The sequence below is a fragment of the Alligator mississippiensis genome, chromosome 3 (assembly GCF_030867095.1).
Source record: "Alligator mississippiensis isolate rAllMis1 chromosome 3, rAllMis1, whole genome shotgun sequence".
NCBI classification, from domain to species: domain Eukaryota; kingdom Metazoa; phylum Chordata; order Crocodylia; family Alligatoridae; genus Alligator; species Alligator mississippiensis.
This window is the reverse complement of record NC_081826.1, coordinates 204,137,039-204,157,442: the sequence shown is the minus strand read 5'-3', so window position 1 is coordinate 204,157,442 and position 20,404 is coordinate 204,137,039. Positions and strand designations below refer to the sequence as shown.

At 37.8% G+C, this 20,404-nt stretch overlaps 1 protein-coding gene across 9 annotated transcripts in view; it reads left to right on the top strand.

Annotated features, from left to right (window-relative positions):
- AGTPBP1 (ATP/GTP binding carboxypeptidase 1) overlaps window positions 1-19,464 on the top strand; it is a 123,499-nt gene extending 104,035 nt beyond the window's left edge. For 8 of the 9 annotated variants that reach the window (XM_019478042.2, XM_059724824.1, XM_014608754.3 and 5 more), the window contains exon 27: window positions 16,257-19,464. In XM_019478042.2, coding sequence (XP_019333587.1) covers window positions 16,257-16,434 — 178 coding nt within the window. In that variant the 3' untranslated portion in view covers window positions 16,435-19,464. Of the gene's footprint in view, window positions 1-3,039; window positions 3,202-16,256 lie in introns of all 9 variants that reach the window. The other variant, XM_019478045.2, reaches the window with a different exon arrangement.
- Window positions 19,465-20,404: the final 940 nt, after the last annotated feature.

Here is a 20,404-nt window from a genome sequence, read left to right as displayed (position 1 = left end):
TATAATTGTATGCATCTGCAAAGGAACTTACTCAAAACTGTTTCAAAAAATTATAAAATAGAGCTGGAGCAAGTTTTCTAGAGGTCAGGTGGTCATCTAGTTCTTCTAGCAGCAGATCCTACAACTTCTCCAGATAGCCTGTTCCACTGTCTAACTACTTAATATTCAGAACATTTTTCCAAATATCTACCCAAAACGTCCCTTGTTGCAATTTAAGACCAATACAGTTTGACCTATCTTTTGTGGGCATAGATGAAAAAGGAGTTACAGATAAACACAAGTGAATAACATGGATACATAACTGGTTGGATCATTGTGCTCAACAAGAATGACTCAACGTCTAGTTGTGAGGAGTATCAAGTGGGGTTCCCCGGGGGTCTGTCCTAGGTTCAGAACTGTTCAATGTCTTCATTAATGATTTAGATGATGGGTTTGAGTGTATGTTTAGCAAATTTGTGGATGAGACCAAGTTGTGAAGAGTTGAAGACACCATGGAGGTCAGGGCTAGGATTCAGAATGACCTGGTTAGACTGAATAAAATGATTTGGAATCAGTCAGATGAGATTCAGCAAAGACAAGTGAAAAATGCTGCACTTGAAATGGAATAATTGCATGCACAGATATATATCAAGGAATGATTGGCTAGACTACAGGACTGCAGAAAAGGAACTTGAAGGTTACAGGAGTTCACAAGGACCTGGGAGGTTACAATGGACAATAAGCTGGGTATGAGCCAACAGTGTGCATACTGTGCAGTATTAGTAGGAGCATTGCCAGCAGATCAAGGGACATAATTATTCCCTTCTGTTCTGCATTGGTGAGGCCATATCTGGAGTACCGTGTCCAGTTTTGGGGCCTCCACTATAGAAAGGATGTGGACAAGTTGGAGAGAGTCCAGTAGGAGGCAACAAAAATGGTTCAGGGGCTGGGGCACATGACTTGTGAAGAGAGGCTTAGGCAACTGGGCTTCTTTAGTTTGGGAAAGATAAGACTGAGAGGGATTTGATAGCAGCCTTTAACTACCTGAAGGGTGGTTCCAAAGAGGATGGAGCTAGGATCAGTGGTGACAGATGACATATCAAGGAGCAGTGGTGTCAAGTTGCAGCAAGGGAAGTTTAAATTGGATATTAGGAAAAACTTTCTCACTAGGAGGGGGGTGAAGCACTGGAATGGGTTACCTAGAGAGGTAGTGGAATGTCCATCCTTGGAAGTTTTTAAGGCCCAGCTCAACAAAGCCCTGGCTGGAATGATCTAGTTGGGGATGGTCCTGCTTTGAGCAGGCGGTTGGACTAATACTGGGTTGTATCAACAAGTGTCACTTTCAAATAAAAAAAAGTGATTCTTCTCTGTTCAACACTGATGAGGCCTCACTTGAAGTACCATATCCAATTTTGGACCCCACATTTGAAAAAAAACACATTGCAAGGAGTCCAGCAGACAGCAACAACAATTATTAGGGGCCTGGGAGGCAAGACTTATAAGGAAACCGTGAAAGAGCTAGAGTTATTTAATCTGGAGAAGAGAAGACTCAGAGGGGATTGGATAACAGTCTTCAAATACTTGAAGGATGAGTATAGAGTAGATAGAGATGGACTTTTCTCTGTGGTCCTAGGGGGCAGGACTGGGAGCAATGGCTTCAAGCTGCAGCAGGGAAAATTTATACTGGAGATTAGAAGAAACTTTCTGATTGAATGTGCTCAACAATTGGAACAGGCTATCTAGAGAAGTTGTAGAATCTCCATGCTTGGAAATTTTCAAGGGCAGGTTGGACAGACACTTGGCTGTGATGGTGTGGTTAGCAATGATCCTACCTTGACCAGGAGACTTGACTTGATGACCTCATGTTCAAGCCATGCTTTCCCATAATTCTATGATCAGAGCCTTTTTTGTATTTGAAAACTGTTGTCTAATCTCCTCCTCTCCCCTCTCACACTTCTGTGCTCTAGACTTAGTCATCCCAGTTCTTTCAACTTTTATTCCAGTTTCATATTTTTCTTTTTAGGACTCCTAATTTAAGGTTTTAAAGTTAATAGAGATGGTTCTATGTAAAATGCCAGTTAGACACCTCTGTTAGAGCCACTGGCCTTTATAAATTTTTCTGTTGTGGTAAGCATTGAATGTATTATAGAGAACTGTGGGACCAAATAACACACATTTTTCTGACTTCTTACGTTCTTTAAAATATTTTTTAAACTGATAATTAAAGGTATAATTACTTTAATATCACAGTAAAGTAAGGAAATACAATCATTCAGGTCAGAAAATGCAAAAAGTTAAGTGGTTCCCAATTATGTTTCCTTGGTCATTGTGTGTTTTATGATTGTTTAATGCTTCTGTCACAACTTTTTTCCTTTTTTACATGGGAGTAACCTTAACTTGTGGAATTTCCTGGCTTTTGACAAGTTTGTTATTTTAGCATTATAGCATATTTAGTGGTATATTTGTGTATGTATGCAGAGTGATCCCACTTTAAAAGTTCTGGGAGTGGATTGATTGTCTTTGTTTCTGTGAACATATCCCTTTGTAAATCTGATCCTTTGTCATTGACTACATTGGTCATGTTTAAATGGGTGGAAGCAGAATCAGTTCTCTTTTAAGCAATTGTATTGTAGGGGAAGGCAGTTTGTGTCTCCTCACTGGATGCCAACATAAAACCAAGGGATCAAATTTTATGGTAGTGGTTAATTTGCCCTTACTCCTTGTAAGTAAGTAGTACAGTCCTATCATTTTTTTAGTATATTGCCAGAAGCCATTGATGATGTTTCAAAACAGAAATACCATGGTCAAATTGGATCAGTTGAGCAGCCATCACCTTTGAAAAATGTTCAAAGAAATAGCAGCAATTTTGACAAAATATAAAGCAAAGGACCCAGTATCAATATGCAATAAGTTAATGTTTGACAACATGACCTAGATATCCTTATATTTAGGTGTACATTTCTTTACAAAAACAAATGTATAAGATGGCTTACTGAATCTCAACTATGGCACTACATATACCCTGTGTCTAGACATTAATGGATTTTTTTTGTCTTATAGCTTCTCTCCTCATTCATCATTAATGGGTAAATGCCCTCCTACCTTTGGAATTTGTAGACAATCCAGTGCTGTTTCTGGAGGCTGCAAGAGTGATCCATGCCCGTCAACTCAGGCAGACAGATTATCTGTCTTCAACAAGTGTTGAAGCTGAAGTTTAGACTGGTTAGTTTCTCCTGACATTCAGTGTATACATTTTATCCTTATCTCTTGTCCAGTGGTGACTTCTTTCTTCCTCCACCCCTGGGATCAGGTACTAGGCAACGTAGTGGTTTCAACTGGCTGAATTAGCCTCTGCAGTGCTTCACATTTGGGACTCTGCTCCTCTCACTTGGGCATGACAGAGCAGTTCTACAAACACTAGGCTAACCCTAAGTGAAACTGACAATGTGTGGCAGCATCTGAAGGCTCTGCCTGTCCACAGATGGCTGTCCCTTGCATTATCAGAGTGGAAGGCTCAAAGCTAGACCTATATATCCAGTTGTCTCCCCTATTCTGAAGAGCTCTGAGTCTTGATTTGTTGAGATTTGCTATATTACCTATCTTCAGGTAATATAGATCACTTATAATGCTTTCTTGTGAGTGTTAGCTAGAGTTGGAGAGCAGACAGGAACTGCTTCAGGCTCCTAAGCATGGCTGTAAGTTACTTCCACACAAGATATTTGTACCAAGTGCAATAGCACTCAATTGTATGCTCTCTAAATTAGGATGAATAGTAGGCTACATCCCTGCTGTAATAGCCAAAAAATATTACAAGTGCATTGCTGCACAAAAGGCTTTTAATTTGCAAGGAACCAATTAATAACATATCTCTGTTTTCAGGCATTTTTAGATGTACAGTTTGCCATAGATGTTTCCTCTGAGGATGTCGTAAGGTCCAAATGAGAAATTTTTGGATAAAACCAGATATTTAAATTTAATGTCAAATAAAAAAAAAAAATCATAAGTTTTGAGAACCTAAGGTTGTTGCAACGGTAGATGGAGGAACAACAGAAAGGCCATAGGGTGAGGATAGAAAGCATAACAATGTCAAAAGCTCATTGTTGACCATCCAGACGTAAGATTTTCATGTTTCTCAAGGCTTGGTGGTAAGTAAAGTAGCTTGTTTGGGGGCTAGCCACCAAGATGATAGCCATAAAAAGTGTCCTGATCAAATCCTTAAAGGGATTTGTTGCAAAAACAATGTTTTCCTGCATGGTGGCCATCCGGAGACTGGTGCTACACCTATCAGTAGCAATCAGCCCCTCTAAACAGGCATCTTTTGCATCCAGATGTACAGGTGTGTAACTGTTTATGGACGTATTAGAGAAATTAGTAGCTGAGGTAAGAGAGGCCTCCATCCTTGCTATTCACACCAATATAGCAAGCCATTGGTTGTTACCAATCAGGGGATATCCTAGAAGGGGGACAATATCCCACTATCAGAAGGGAAAGTCCAGAATTCTTTGGAAGTACACATTCCAGCAAAATCCTCAGCATGACCAAGACACATTTTGCATATAAAAATAGCAATTTCTGTAGAAGACTGTCCTTCTTCTCATTTGTTTTCCACATGCAGAGTCTTAATAAACATCAGGTGACAATCAGGGAAAGTCTCAGGTTTGAAATAATGCCTCTAGACAGTATGCCAGTCGGTGTCCTGTCTAAAGAAACAGACCTATTTGCAACTGGCTAGTTTTTGAAAAAGATTTCTAGCTACCAGATGTTCAAAACTGAGGAGCTTTGAATCCAGTAGAGACCAGCTCATCTATAGATTGAGAAGCATGATTTTGGTCATAATTTTGCCGTTCTGATAAAGCTTTGCAAAGGTCCAAAATGTTGTTATATTAGTTGTGTTTTAGCATTGCTTTTTTGTAGCCACTTTTTTTCCATCCTTGGTGTCCTTGTCCTTGTGTTGGTTTTATCCCTGAGTGACATTTCAAAACGTAATTTCTTCTGAAGACATGGAACCATGCATCTAGCAAAGTGCAAAACTGGATGTCATTCTCAGTTCAGACCTGGTGTGGGTAGGTAAGCATAAATAGGCTGAAAGCTAATCCGATTTTCATTCTAATGCATGCATGCATAAAGAAGGGAAGACTGGCCGGATGGGGAAACCTCCTAGTGTGTGCTAGTGTCCCTGCCCTGATTGTATGCTATTAACCCCTTTCATTTCACATACAACTTTAATTATGGACTAGTAGAGAATAAGATATTGATTTCCATATATAACCTGGGCTGCTGGCTGCAGGAATTGATTCAGGTTATTCACTTTACAGAAGGAACACTAGATAATAAAATGAAGCCCCAATAACTGATGATTTAACTTTAAACCTCTGGCACCCAAGATCTGGGGTCAAATAAATCTAGTGGAGACAGAGTGACTTAGAAAAGGAGCAGCAAGAGGGGGATGCATGGGTTCCAGGGAGCATACTGTCTACAGAGACCTCATCATATAGGCCTGTCATTCTGACCATGGGAAAATCTAGGGTTTTTGAGAAGAAGGGTACAGATGGTGAGGTCAGTTGTCACATAAAAAACAGTATTTTCTCCAGCTAAAAATAAACTAGGATCTTTAGTAATATGCCAGGGACCTGAGGCTATATTATTACATTTCATATTGAAGTAAAAGCAAATATAACTTATTTGGAATGAATTAAAAACAGTCAATAAGGCTGTGAAATAGGAGCTTCATGACCAGGAGCAGCTAACAGATAAGCCCATTAAAAAGTCATTAACACCTGTAAAATAGAGAGTTTAGATTATAATGAGCCATAAAGTTAATTTAAGCCCTCAGCACTACCTGACTAGAAATGCTGCTTAACACCATCCAGTTGATTTTAAACTTTGGATGGAGCAGGAATCAGGGGGGTGCAAATACACCAGATCCACCCCCAACTCTGACATAAGATCTCTTCTTAAGTTTGGCTTGGGCTGAGACAAGGGGTCTGCCTATGGTATTCCAGTTTGGTAAATGCTGTCATGTTGTGAAAGGCTTTACTGGAGTACTCTGCTGATTTTTCACTCCTTCCCTGTAAAGGGATCTAGTCCCCATGAGGGACTATAGCAGTTTGAGCTGCCTGGTGGTACCAAAGAAAAGACCAAAGTGCTACAACCTAGTGGCCTGCTCCAGAATCCAAGGAGCTATGAAGTTGCCTCACTAAAAAGTGACACCAGCATAGACTTCCAGGGGTTTTTAAAGTGACTATGAAAGGCCAGGGGGTCCCAAGCAGGAATCCTTGTAAAATTCATGATATAGACTTCTAGAAGCAAGGGTTGTTTTTCCCAGATCAGGAATACCTATAGTTACAAGACTGGAGAGCAAAAAAGAATGAAACTCAGCATACATTAGAAACCATTTGTTATCCATACAGAATTCAGTGTGAAAACATCATGTTCCAGTCTGGTCAAATTTATATTCCTGGTGTTTGGGGAGACTGAAGTTCATGAGGCTTCCCATGGGTCCAGATATTTGGCACTGGGCGAGTAGTGCCACCACTCCCCTACTGTCAAATCTCTGGACCCATGGGGAGCCCTGGGCACTGCATGCTGGATCTAGTGCCTGATGCCAGTGCTCTGAGCCATTTGGGGGTGGTTCCAGGCATGCAGGGCCCAATCCTGGTACATGGGGGGCTGGAAGGGAGAGGGCTAGGCTCCAGGACCCAATCCCAGTGTGCAGGGAGAAGGAGGGAGGTAGTGCCAGTCCCTGGGCCCCAATCTTGGAGGGAGGGGGCAGTGCCGGGCCCTAGGGCCCAATCCCAGCATGTGTGGGGCAGGGATGGGACAGACCAAGGCCAGATCCAGCCTGCAGACAGCCCCCACACCACACCTCCGTTAAAGATCAAAAAGTGTTTCTGTCAAGGTAAGCTCCTTTTGCCACCGTTCAAGGGAAATAGTAGGGGTGTGCGAAGCTTTGGTCACCGATTCAATTCAGAGAAGAGTTGGCCCAATTTGGAGGCTGAATCACTGAATCCAAATTGAATTGGGAGACCAGAAAAAACCTCTAAATTGATTTGGAGCCTCCAAGTCAATTCAGAAAAGATTCAGAAAAAAATTCAGAGATTCGGAAGGCAGTCTTTCAGGGGAACAGAAACTGAGAAGAGGGAGGGGGAGCAGGGGGGGAAAGACTGACATCTGTAGCTGGCCAGTGACTGTGATCTTTCCCTGAGTCCCCTTCCAATCATAGTGCTCTGGGGGAGGGACGTAGAAACAGCACATAAGCCTCTGTCTTCAGCCTTTCTGTCCCTTTTGTGAGCTGTTTCTGCCTGAGCACTGGGAAGGCCCCTTCTTACAGGCTACCATCCGTGCTGGTTTCATCCCGCTGTGCCTTAATATGCACACGAAGTCAGACATCATGAGTTTTGCTTTCAGAAGCTTGAGGTGCAGTTTCCCAGAAACCCTTGCATCTAGCTCCTTGAAACTTGGCAGGCTTCATGCCCATCAGAAGGGGCTACTATCCCTGCTGTTTTCATCCAAATCTGCCAAAAAATGACAAAGTTATAGGTATTTTAGTGATTCCCCATTATAGTCTATGACCAATCTCTGAATCTCTCTGAATGAGCTCCAAATCTTCCGAAGCCGATTCAGCCGAATAGATTTGGGGCAGTGATCCGAATCGAATCACTGTCCTCTGAATTGGCTGAATCTGAATTGAATACTTCCCTATTCTCACGGGCCTAGGAAATAGTTGTCCTATCATTTTAGTCTAATTTTTATGACACCCGTGTAGAATTGTGGCATCATTGGGCACCCATGTCTCAAGCATATGGCACACACGTGCCAGTTGTGTTTTATAATCTCTTTGTACCCGAATACCAAGGCCATAGCGCAAGAAGTTAAAATCCTGCATCAGCTGGCATGCCATACTTCTGGCAGTATGTTCACAGTAGTTTGTAAGGCCATCATATTTTTTTTTAAAGCTTTGAAAGGTATGAGTCTCATATGAACAAGACTTAAAAAATAGGCCTTTGTTCCTCTGCAAAGGACTTGTTAAGCTAGAAGGTGCCTACTGGAAAAATTTTCACTTAAATTCCTTGATTTATGAGAGGGCTTTCCATTTCTGCCTAGTGTTTTAGTATAACAGAAACTGTTTATCCTTCTTCACTCCCATGTTTCTCTGATTTTGTTGTTTGATATCTCCCATTCATGAGGAACAAGGAAAAAAGTTGGGTAACAGAATAACTGTTTTTGTTGGCAGCTTCTTTTTGCATGCAGTTTATGTTGGTAGCCTCATAAATCACCCGACTAACTGCATGGTTTTTTCTCTAATAGAAGACATAAGTGTATCATTATCTTAGAGTAAAATAAAACACTGTGTCAAGTTGTTGTCTTAATTGGTTGTTGGAGGCTTCCTATAACCTTGAAAGAACTCTGCTGGTGGTGTGAGCTTGAAAGGTAAGGTTTTGTTTTGGAGTCCCAAGCAATGATATTTGGACCATTGCTAAATTGCTTTGGTTGGGGACAGTCACCCAATAGTGATAAAAGGGGGATAGAGAAAAATGAGTAAGAAATTTCACGGTCGAATGAGACAAAAAGAAATTACTTTTTAAAAGTCCATAGATTCCCAACTGAAATATTGTAGCGAATAAGGTCATAGTTACTGATAAATACTGTGTCTAATATCAGAGAAGCACTTTAATGAAACAAGTAGTATTGAAAATTTCATAAACTCAGTTTATTTGATGCACTTAAAGTGACCAAAAAAATATATTGTTAGAGTGACGTAGCTGTGGTGGTCCAGGAACTAGGTGGGAGGCGAGGCTTTTTGGGGGGCGATATCTGTCATTGGACCAACTGCATAGTTGGGTTTCAAAAGCAAAGAAGAATGCTTTGCATTTGAAAGCTTGTCCAACTTCATCCCAACCCTACAGTTGGTCCAATAAAAGATATCACCCAAAAAAATCCTTGCCTGTCAAAGAAGCATTAATTTAAAGTCTTTTTTATAGTATTTCATTACTTCTAGGCATATTTACCTTGAGTTAACCAGATCATTTTCAACATAGCATGCTTGGCTTGCAAAAAAAATTAAAGCTATAATTCAATTTATTTCCCTCTGGTAATGCACTTTAACATTTTAGGTGATGAATTAAACGCTTTGTTTTCCTTTAATTATTTTTAACCCTTTTGCCAATACTTCCCCCTCAGTTTCCCCAAGTGGAAAAGGCTAGACAAAAAGTAATATTGATCCTGTAGTAAGAGTTATGGTTGTGATGCTGACAGGTTTGATAGGGTCTGTGTGTGATAAAATAAAAACACCTGACTAGTCATAACTAGTAGGATTTATTAACCTTATCTTTTGTCTCATAGCATGACCTTTCAGAAATTTGGTGCCTTTTTTAATTCTGTAAGGTTCATTCAGTATGTTCTAGGTAAAAACAGTGCTTTCAATTTAATAAATATGGTTTAATTGTAGCAGAAGAATAGCCTGAGGTTGGAACACTCTTATGTAACTCTCAGTACACTTTATGAAAAGGAAGATGTGGAAAGTGGCAAGATAGGCATGCATTCTAGTGGGGAACTTGGTCCAGAGAAGAGCAAGGATGAAAGTGTTGGAATATAGGCTAGGCCCATGCTCCTCCAGCGGCTTTCCACCTTCTGCTGGCCTGCCGAGAGGGAGATGAAACTAATTGGCCTTTCATTCCCCTCTCATTAATTTTGAGGGTTCCCTTTAGCTGGGAAGGGTTTTGGAAGGAAGTTTTTGCTTTGAGATAAATTGGCACAAGTCTGGTAAACCTTTTTAGGCTTTCCTTACAGTATCATAAACAGTGAGTTTGGTCAGAAAGGAATGGAACTTAGAAATGAGTATTAGAAATTTGTAGGAATCTTAAATTCATTGCAGCTTGAAACTTGTTTCTAGATAAAGGCCAAAGGGCCAGCGTCCAGAGGGATAAGATGTGAGATTTCACTGGTGGACCTTGTAGGCATAAAAGAAGGGGGAGACCAAAAGAGTGCATAGACAGAATTCCCCCTCTGACACCCTTTTATCTACCTTGTGGCAGGGAAGTTGAGAACATTTGGAAGGGAGCAGTTCTATGGGAAGGCAGAGGAGGTTTTATGTAGAGTTAAATGACAGAGCACTGGATCCATTTTCTTGTGTGAATGTACATAAGAGATGAGTATGGTGTGCTATTTAGTCCTCTCAAGTTTTAAGTTGTATCCTGCTACTTAATTTATTTATGTATTTATCTTTCAACCATGTATCCTGATCAAACTTTGGACCAGTTTCTGCCTCCAGTTAAACTTGTGCACTACATTGGCATCAGTCCTGTTGCTCAAATGAAACTGTTTACTATATGAATTTGATTTCTTGAACTAATGCTAATACTTAGCTTTATTTTCTATTAAACCTTCTCAAGTCTGATAAAATTCACATTGTTAAAATCTCTTTTTAAATAGTGTCTGCCTAATGTAATTTAGATAAATAAGGGGGAAAGTTTTAAAGATTTTGAATGTATACTTTTTATTTGCAGGACACAGTGACATCAACTGCATTTTAATATTTTTCTAATGCAGAAGCTACAGGAGACTGTAGCTGGAGAAAGCTTGCAAATCTTTTGATCCAAGTTTATAACAAACATTAAGCACAGTGAATTAAATTGGTTTGAAGGCCTTGACTTAGTTTCTAGAAACTAGGTTAGATTACAAAATCATTACCTGTTTGCTATAAGTTGTGATATTTTGATCTGAAAAAATCCTGTGGACAATAGAAATTGCAGAGTACATTTTAACTTTACAGAAGTCTTTTCCTTCTCTTACACATTTAACAATGGCATGTGTATCTCTGCTCTGGTTCTGAAAAACTTTGCAGTTGAAAAATATTAAATTGATTGATTTTTGTAGGAAAATAGGAACTGTCCTCCAATCATAGAACAAAATATGACTAATAAAGAACTACCAATTAACATAATTTTGTTTTTTTCTATCTGACCTTTTCTTATTTTTTTTCCTACCATGTATGCTCTTCCTTCTTACTTTGCTTGTTATCCATTTTAGTATTCTGAGGATGTTAGAAAAGCTTTGACAAATGTCTTCCATATAAACTAAGGATACAGTACTGTATTAAGAATTGTTAGCAAAGAGCTACTCAGCATTTGCAGGTATTGTTAAATCATCCTAGTTGGAAGCTACTCTTTAGTTCTGAGTTGCTTCAGCAACCAAAAAGTAAGTTACCACAAAGTAATAGAGACAAGATTATAATTATGTTCCTCAGCTTTACATGACATGGATACTGCCAAATATTTTGATGGTTATGATGAGAGATTTTTTTCCCTGACTTTTTTAAATGTTTCCAGCCTCTGTTGTTCCTACCATGAAAAAGCATGGAAGGGAAGGAGGGTCTCTTTGATGACCCCTTGAGTACTTGTGACTTAAGTTCCATAAATGACACTGTCTGTGAGGAAGGGTTTACTAACCCCTAGAAGGGACATGGCCCAACAAGAGGTTGGACATCCAGAGATCTCCTGCAAAATGCCTAGGAATTGAGGACAAACTTACTGAGAGTTGGTTTCTTCACCAGTAGGTTAAGAATGGGGAGGGTGAGCAGGTCATGAGTACCAGGTACTGAGAGGGTATGGGGTGCCTCCCACTTCTGTCCTCTGCTCTAGCAGCAAGAAAGGTGCGAAGTGAGGGATGATGGGGGACTGCCCAGGAAATTGTCATGGCCAGTTACACTCCTGTCCTTTACATGACTCTTCTCCCTCCATTTCCACTCCCTTGGCAACACTGCTGTCACAGATGCCATTGATTCTAAAGATATTATTTCTCTCCTTCCCTAATTCCCTGTTCAGCTGTAACTTTTCCAGTCTGTTGGCAGAGAGTCTCTCTCAATTTCTTCTTGTGAAGCAGTGAATGAATATGCCTATATAAAAATGTTTTACTAGTCATTATAGAAAATTGTTGCTTGCTGTGGAACTAACATCAATAGGATTGGCTGCTGCTTGCTTTAAAGATGGACTGTCCTTGTAACTAAAGCATGTGTATAGTGAAAAAGCTGGTGTTTTGTCAAGGCATTAAAGGTGGCTTTGTTGTAGCAAACACAGCGATTTTTGCTAGAAAAATTAAATGGCAATTTTTGTTGCAAAGATTAATTTTTAAATGTACTAAAACATTCATTCAAGTAAAATTCATAGCAAACATGAAATTTTACAAAAATCAGTTATATTCAGTTCATACTTCAAAGATTCTTTGTTCCCATGAAGGAAAAAAAATAATTTAAGTAAAATATATAGAAATTTAAGATGTTTTGCAGAGATCTGTGGAACAGCCATGGCTCTAAAGAAATCGTGTACACAATGAAATCTGTTACAAACTGTTATAGTGTGACAACCGATCAGTCTTGACTATATAACTAAAAGCTGGTCTTTAAACAAGAGTTTTAGGGATGGAGAAGGAAATATTAAGTAAGTTAATTAGAAGCAGCCCACGAGAAAAATTAGGAAATTATAATCCATAGAATTGGTGGAAAGGCAGCTAAAAATGCAATGAGTCACAAGATATGCAGTAAAGGGATGGGGGGGATAAAAAGATAAAATATTTAAGGTTTAAGGGTTTGGAAGAGGTAGAAATCCAACCCAAGTGAAAACAGTGGAATAATAGCTAAGTGTTGTCAGGAAGATTGTAAAATATAGATTTAAAAGGCTAAAAATTAGCAGGCTAAGACATTAAGAAAACAAATATTCAAAAATGATAAATTAACTAAGTCAAAAAAGTTATCCCCATGAAAAAGGCAACTGGCACCAGGATGGCTGCTAAGTGTGGGAGGTTGTCAGATACCATTGTAATAAGTGCAGAAAAAATTAAAGTAGCTAAAGAGTGAGATAAATAAGCATATTCAGTTTCTACTGAAATTAAATATTAGAATGGGCAGTAGCACAGTAGGTGTCATGAAGAATGGTAAAAAGTAAAAATTATCCAAATGAAAGAGATTTCAGAGGTGAGCACTATAGGGACAAGTATTATATAGCTTTGCTAATTTTGACCTATACGTTTTCACTTCTGGAAGTGAGCTGCTCTTGAATAGAGAGATAATTATTATACTTATAGTGGTGTTGTATGAAACGACAGAAATTCCACCAAAGATTAAACTACTTTTATATTTCTGACCCAACATTTGTAGTTGGAAAAGTCTAGCAGGTCTCTTACAGCACTATTCTAACCAGAGTTTTAAAATATATTCAGTTAAAAGCTTGGCACCAGAACGTAACCAGCACCTGTTCTATCCTGGAAAGCTGTGGTGGTCAGGCTGCAGCAGCAGTGGTCCACCTATAAATCAGCACTTGGGACTGGTGTCCCACTTGCTCAGTGAGTTACACTACTGCTTAGCACACTTTAATTGTGTTCCTTGCTGCTTTTGCTGATGCAACATGAGAACATTAACTTGCTCTTAACACGTGTTGTTGAATGACCCAAGACTGAGTTAAAATAGTAATGGTTTTATATGTTTTGGGTACGTTGCAGCACAGAGTCCAGAATGTAGAATGGGACACGTTGATGTAGCAAATAGAATTTAACCTCTCAGAAGCAAAGGGGCTTGCTAAAAATAATGTCTCATTCTATATGTTTCCATTTTAGTGTGTTCATGTTCTGGGTGTGTTTGTGTAAAACCCAAGCGATTACAAGTACCTCTTGCAGAAGATGCCATGATCTTCTCTGTTCTTTTAAGTTATGCTCTACTCAGAAGATGAATTTTATAAGTCTACTATAATACGTCTTTTATATACATTGTCAGTGACTGGTAGAATATCTGCCATTCACACTTAGCTTTAGTTTTGTTAAACTCTCTGTGTCCAGAACTCTTAGGCATTCAGATTTAATGGCTCTATTTCCTGTGAATTGAGTTACATAAATATCCTGCAATTTCAGTGTGAACTCCCTGCCTGTGAAACCTAGCAAATCAATATCTGTTAAGTGATTAGAAGCAGAAGTCCCAGAATAAGCTATGCATTTATGTGGATGTGATGTGTTTTAGAGTGGTTCATTGTTGGGGTGTCATTTTACAAAGAAATGAATGAAAATTTCAACTTTTTTCCTTTAAATGAAGTGTTGGTTTGCAGTAACTGTCTAAGGGAGGAAGTACATTTCCAGGGTGAAATCACAGGGTGGGGAGCCAGTCTCTGCATCTCTCATTACTTTCTGTGCTATAGGTAATCTGTACAATGTTGTGCAATTTTTTTAACCTGAGCATACCTCAGTTTCCCTGCTGATGAAGTGGACATACCTCGTCCTTTAAGTGAGTGTTTGTATAAAGTGTCCTCTGTTCCACATATGGAAAATGGTAGAACCAATGGTTTTCTTTTTCTGTAAGTTTTTTGTCAAAGTACTGATTAAATCCCTCTCCCCAAGCTTTCATATTGCTTAAGTTTTTGAAATCTGAACTAGTTGGGGAAGAGACACCAGCATGGGGGAAGAGACACCAGAGTTCAACATGTAGCCTTGGTTCTGGTGTGTGCTTCTAAAATTTAAATAATTATCATTAGAAATATTTAGCTTTGTGCTACATTTCTTTTTCATATATTTAATAAGCATCAGCAGGCTTTTGATCTCTGATAAGGAGTAACTGTAGGAGAAAATGGGACATAGTCACCAATTCTTTTTTTTTAATGTCAGTTTAATTCTTTGTATGCCTGTTAGATCTTTGATGTTCAGTGCAGTCTTGTCATGGATTCTTTTCTCAGCTAGAAGGCTCAGATTTTTTAGAACAATTTCAGATTTTTTTTGTCCTGCTTCCAAAAAGGGAAAACACCACACCATGAAATTTGACTGAGGTTAAAGTTATGGAGAAAAACTTCTTTAAAAATATTTGCATCAAATTTCAGTTCACTGCAGATGAAAACAGCCCATTTAATAGAGCTTAAAAAGCTTTAGATGGAAACAGTAATGGACCTTTTATCTGCCAAAATGTGGCAAGATAGTATACCACACTTTAAATAATTGTTAAAATTCAGATGTATTCAAATGTTCAGTCCTAACACAATAAATCAGGGCATCATATATGTTTCTGTTTTTGTTATGAATTGTAGTTGTTTCTGGTTATTGTATAAATTCCTTTGTCCCTTCTCATCCATTGTAGAAACATTTGGCAAAGCTAATGCGGAATCTGTATAATTTGATTATGAATTAAAATGGATAAATTGCAGACCCTTCTTGAGACCTCGTCTGAATTCAAAGCTACTTATGAAATATTTAGAAGCACTTAGGGCTTTCAAGCAAATAGCTTTATCCTGGTTCCCAAAGGAGAGTAATTGAACTAGGCATAGAAAATTCCCTTGTTTTCTTTGTTTTTTTCTTTTCTTTTCTTTTCATTCCCTTCTCATCCCAAGAAACTAAATAGGCATATTTTGAGCTTTCTTGAGTTGCCCTAATAATAGGTAATAACTTCCAAATATGTGAAGAAATTATTTTAGTATGTTGTAGAAGAAACCACTTAGCACATTCCACAGTGACTTACCCAGGTCCTTAAAGTTATGGTACCTCAGAGCTGCAGGATTTAGCTTGAAATTTGAATATGAATCTGTGGAAAGAAAAAAAAAAAAGTCAGTCTTGTCAAATCTGCAGATAACTGTGATAATTTCATGTGAAGCAGAAAGCTTAATTCCCTATTTTGAGCACTTCTGTATTCATTTACAAGCCAGTTAAAATGCTTGTTAAGAATTTTGGGTTGCACTAATATTTTTTATGTGATTTGTTTTTTAAAAAGCATTTCCTGTTTGAATGCTCAGTTGTGAGGATTGTTTAAGATTGTAAATTCAGAATGGGATAGACAACATTTCCTAATGATTATAGAGAGAGGCCATTTTAAATGCTTTTGTAGAATATATTTTACATAAATACCTTTCTTATAAAGCAATTCAGTGACATCTTTATATTGTGTATGTTTGATATGCAATTTATATGTGTGTGTATATACACAAATGTTTATGTTATATATTTACGTACATGTCATTAATTTAGTAGAGAGTAGTAGTTAGCTGTATTAGTCTGAAGTCAGGCAGAGGGCACGGTAGATTTGCACCTTATATATTGACTAAATCATTTTGGCAGCCATAAAAATGCTATTTTAAGCCTTTATTTGGTTAAAGTAACTCTCATTATGTTCCAGCTATCCTGCTTCTCTCATGTTATAAGTATCATTGTAAATTATTTTAGTTTCAGGTAGAGAAGGTACAATGGTCTAATTGAGTATAGCTGAACATAATAAACCCTTTAAAATGATTAATGTAACTCTGTGTGGTGTTTCTATACAGCCCAACTACATATGTTCTGGATGAAGATGAGCCTCGCTTCCTTGAAGAAGTTGATTACAGTGCTGAGAGTAATGATGAGCAAGATGTTGAATTGGCTGATAATGCAGGCGATTATGAGCCTTCTATTCAAGAAGATGCACTTTCTGATTCAGAAGCCACAAGGACACACCTGCCTTGAGCCATCTTTGTAGAAACCAATAAGAAATTAAATATACTGGGTTTTAATAGATAGGAAATGGGGAGGCTCTCAAGAGAGTTGTCTCCAAGAGACAAAGTAATTGAGGCCCATTTAGTTGAAAGACAATAAATGTTTTTGACTGATAAAAATGGCATTTGTTTTATTTAAAGAATTCAGTGGTTTCATTTAGCACTGGATATATCCATTTCTTTCCGTTTATTTTTCATTTTCTTCCAGATATTATTGCATGAAGTTTTGTGTCCTGAAACCCTGTAACAATCAACAAATGAATTATAATTTGTGGTGTGTCGGAATACAGAAAGTATTCTTAATTCCTGTGGTACAGTTCTTTAGGTTGCTTCCTAAAAAAAATAACATGTACAGTTTTAAAATTGATTTGTGTGTATGTTTAATGAGGTGAAGAGTTTTTTTCTTCAGAATTATGTTAAATATATGATTGCGTTTTGAAATAATGTAGAGCTTGCTTTGAAACCATTTAATTCTACTATTACTAAATTAAACAAAAATGAAAAAGTGATGCATCAATTGTTGCACTTGTTTTTTGATTCTTTATCTTAGAAAGATATATGGTTTTACAGCAGCCTTGAGTTAAAATATACTATAACATCTGAACTAATGCCTGTTTAACATGCAAAGTATTCTTACAGGATGGTACAGTTTGTCAGTCTGCTGATCAGAGTTTTTCTAGTGATTAGTCATCTTTGCCTACTCTGAATATATTTCCATAAAACTCTTCCCTGAAACAGCATTTCATGAGAGGAGACCATTTATCTCTGCAATCAGTTTAAAATTAAAGGTTTGTTAAAAAGAATAACTTACTCGATGATAAGAAGTAGCAATATGTGTATACTTTATGTATATTTAGCTACCTATTTGTCAGCAGCTTTTTAATTTAATGCACTTATAGTCAGCATTCATTATTGCTTTATTCTGGACATGTTGACCATATGCCCAGTTTATACATTTTAAGAGGGAACTAGATGTCCATTTTAACTTATGCATGCACATATGAGTCAAACTGCTTTGCTTAAGAACTCAAACTCAATTTTCCCTCTCCTGTGTTCCTCTTCCTTTCTTGTCTCTTTCTATTTTGTTTAGAATAAGATCTAATGCAGAAGTGGCATGGTTCCCAAATGTTTATGAGATGTGCTTTAATATATTTTTAATGATTCTTTGTTGAAGTGACACAGTTCTGAGTTTTCTTTTCCTTTTTTGAAACTTGATTGGCAGATGTGGAATCTAAAGATTAAAAGCTGCTTTCCTGTATTTCAACAGGTCCATAACTAAAGAGGAAAATGGAAGCATTAGTAGTGCAAATCAAGTTGATGTGGTGTTATATTTGGGGTTTTGCTTTTTGTTTTTCTTAGTACATGGGTTAAAGAAATGTAGAGAAGTAGATAGCTCAAGGGATTCTCTATGGAAAGGTGACGCTTTCACCAAGGAATTGTAAATCCAGATTAAGTCTAGGTTGTTAGTGACCATCTGTACCATCCTGATCCTAAAACTGGGGAAGGGACATATGATGGTATACTTGCACCTCAAAGTTGCAAAGGCTTGTTCTTTTATGCTTTCCTTTTTCTGTATAAAAAATCGCCAACTCTGAGAAGTAAGGATACAACAGCATCACACCTGTGAATGGCCAGGTATGCCAAGTTCCCTTCCCTGTAAAGAAGAAGCCATATAAAAATGATGCTAACAATTTTTACTACTTGGCATTAATAGCAATCTCCAGAATGCCCAAGGACTGAACTTGCCTATGGAAGATGAAGTACCCTCTTGCCTTCAGAGGTCATGCCTTTAGAGTTAGGGTTGGGGGATGCTGACATTCAAGTATAGGAAATTGATCCTGCCTATCTTGTAACTGCTCTGTGCATGTATAGGGGCCTTTTTCTTCAAGATGTTTACTCTAGAGCCTTTCACAGGTAGTATTCTTTTGTCGTGTTAACATTTGAAAATCAGCAACTTTGTGTTATATTGGTTATATTAATATAGGTTTATGCTAAAACTAATTAACACCTCCACGCTACACACTGATAGCATTGGGAGTGTACCTATTACATTAAGAACTCCATTGTCTCAGTCATACAGTATTCTATTCCAAGTATGTGTGTGTACGTATACTCTTTTCCCAAGTTCCAGAGCCATTAGTCTAGACAGAAAGGAATTATGAATGAGTATTGATTAAATATATATCTAGGGGGTTAGTAACAAACAAATGCTTTCCTTAAAACAAGAATCTAAAATATAAACAACAGGAATATAATTTCATACTTGGTTTTGTGAATCTGACTGAACTTTTAACAGTGAAATTCAGATATAAGGTGGAACTCTGCCCTTGATTTCACCCACTGCGGTTGAGAATTTTATAGCCATGTTTCATATGAAGTTCTGTACAGGACTCAATACCTACTGCAACATTTTAAGGATAGAATTTTAGCTTTACTTCTGAATTTCCTTAATTTTTATGACTAAACATTCCTGGATCATATATGATTCCTATAAATTGAAGCATGATGATCCTCCATAGAGGAAGAAGCCATCACTTTCGTTCCCTTAGCAACACTGAGTAAACTTTAGAAATATAAGGATTTGATTTTTGATTATGATTTTGTTTCTTAAGATCAACCATGTTGTATTGCTAGAAAAGGAATTTTCTTATTCCCTACAAGACATGAATCAGCACAGATTTGCTATTTTATTCACCAGTGACATCCTTCTTTGTGTAACGTAATTTTTGAGCAAAGGTTGCCATTTGTGCCAATTTTATGTGATAACTTCTGGATGTGGAATATTGTGCAAAGTCTAACAAATCAAGGAAAATCAGTTTTCATCTTAAATAAGGTTTCAACAAGATTAAACACAGTTCAAAAAAGCCAAGAAGCCTGGGTTTCAGATGACTTTTCATTGTAATTCTGTAGTGAATATAATTGTGGCAGTGTTTATTGTGCATGCCCCAGATACAAATATATTATTAAGAAAATGTATAATAAAGGACTGGATTATAATCAACCTGTTTCCCTATACATTTTATTGCATAGGAAATAACATTTTTAATTTTGCACTATTTTCTTTTTGGAAGTGTTTCTAATAAGAACACTTGAGCCAGATTTCAGTAGAAACATTTTTGGAAATCAGGACATTAATCATCTACTTCTGTCTGCAGCATGTCACATCACATTAGGCTTTCATTCACAAATTAATGGGCAGAATCACAGTTTAAACAAAAATAAGAGCACCTGGTGTTTGTAAAAGGTTGATTAGGTTAGACTGGCCACATTGGAGGCCTCCACAGGTACAGGAAAAAAATTTCAGGTGAATTTTTTTCCACATCGCCCAATTAATCTGCCTCTCTTGTAGTGTAGGAAATCTCTCCAGTTTAGTTTCCATGACTACTTATTCCTTCATACCTTAATTCAGACTGCAATTAGTGGCCACTTTAGATATATTTATGCTTGTAATGTTATGTTTAATAATACTCATTCAGTACCAAGATGCAGACCTTCTGGGCCAGTTACAAATTATTTCCATAGGAGCCTTGATTTGGGTAGCTTGACTAACTCTTGCATGCCTGGGAAAGAAGTTGATTTAAACAGACCACGTTAGGCAGCTAGGTTCCCCATACTATTAATGAAGAATTAATTCAGCATTATTAATTCACATATATACCAAACTGCTCTGTAAACAGAATAGGCCCAGGCAGGATGTCTCCTATCCCATTGAACTACTAGCAGGTGAGAGAAGCACTGAGCCTTAAATCTCAAATAGGACAGACATCCACATACTGATGGACCTCACAGAACAGTGCTTATATTCAGAAGTAGTTCCAAGACACCCATAGGAGATACCTCAATGAAAGCACAAGGACTTGCTTTACCTTCTGAAAGGATTAATTCCCTGGTTAAGGTTTTCTTGAAGAGGCTAGTATAGCATCAGAGAGGGCACTTCGGAC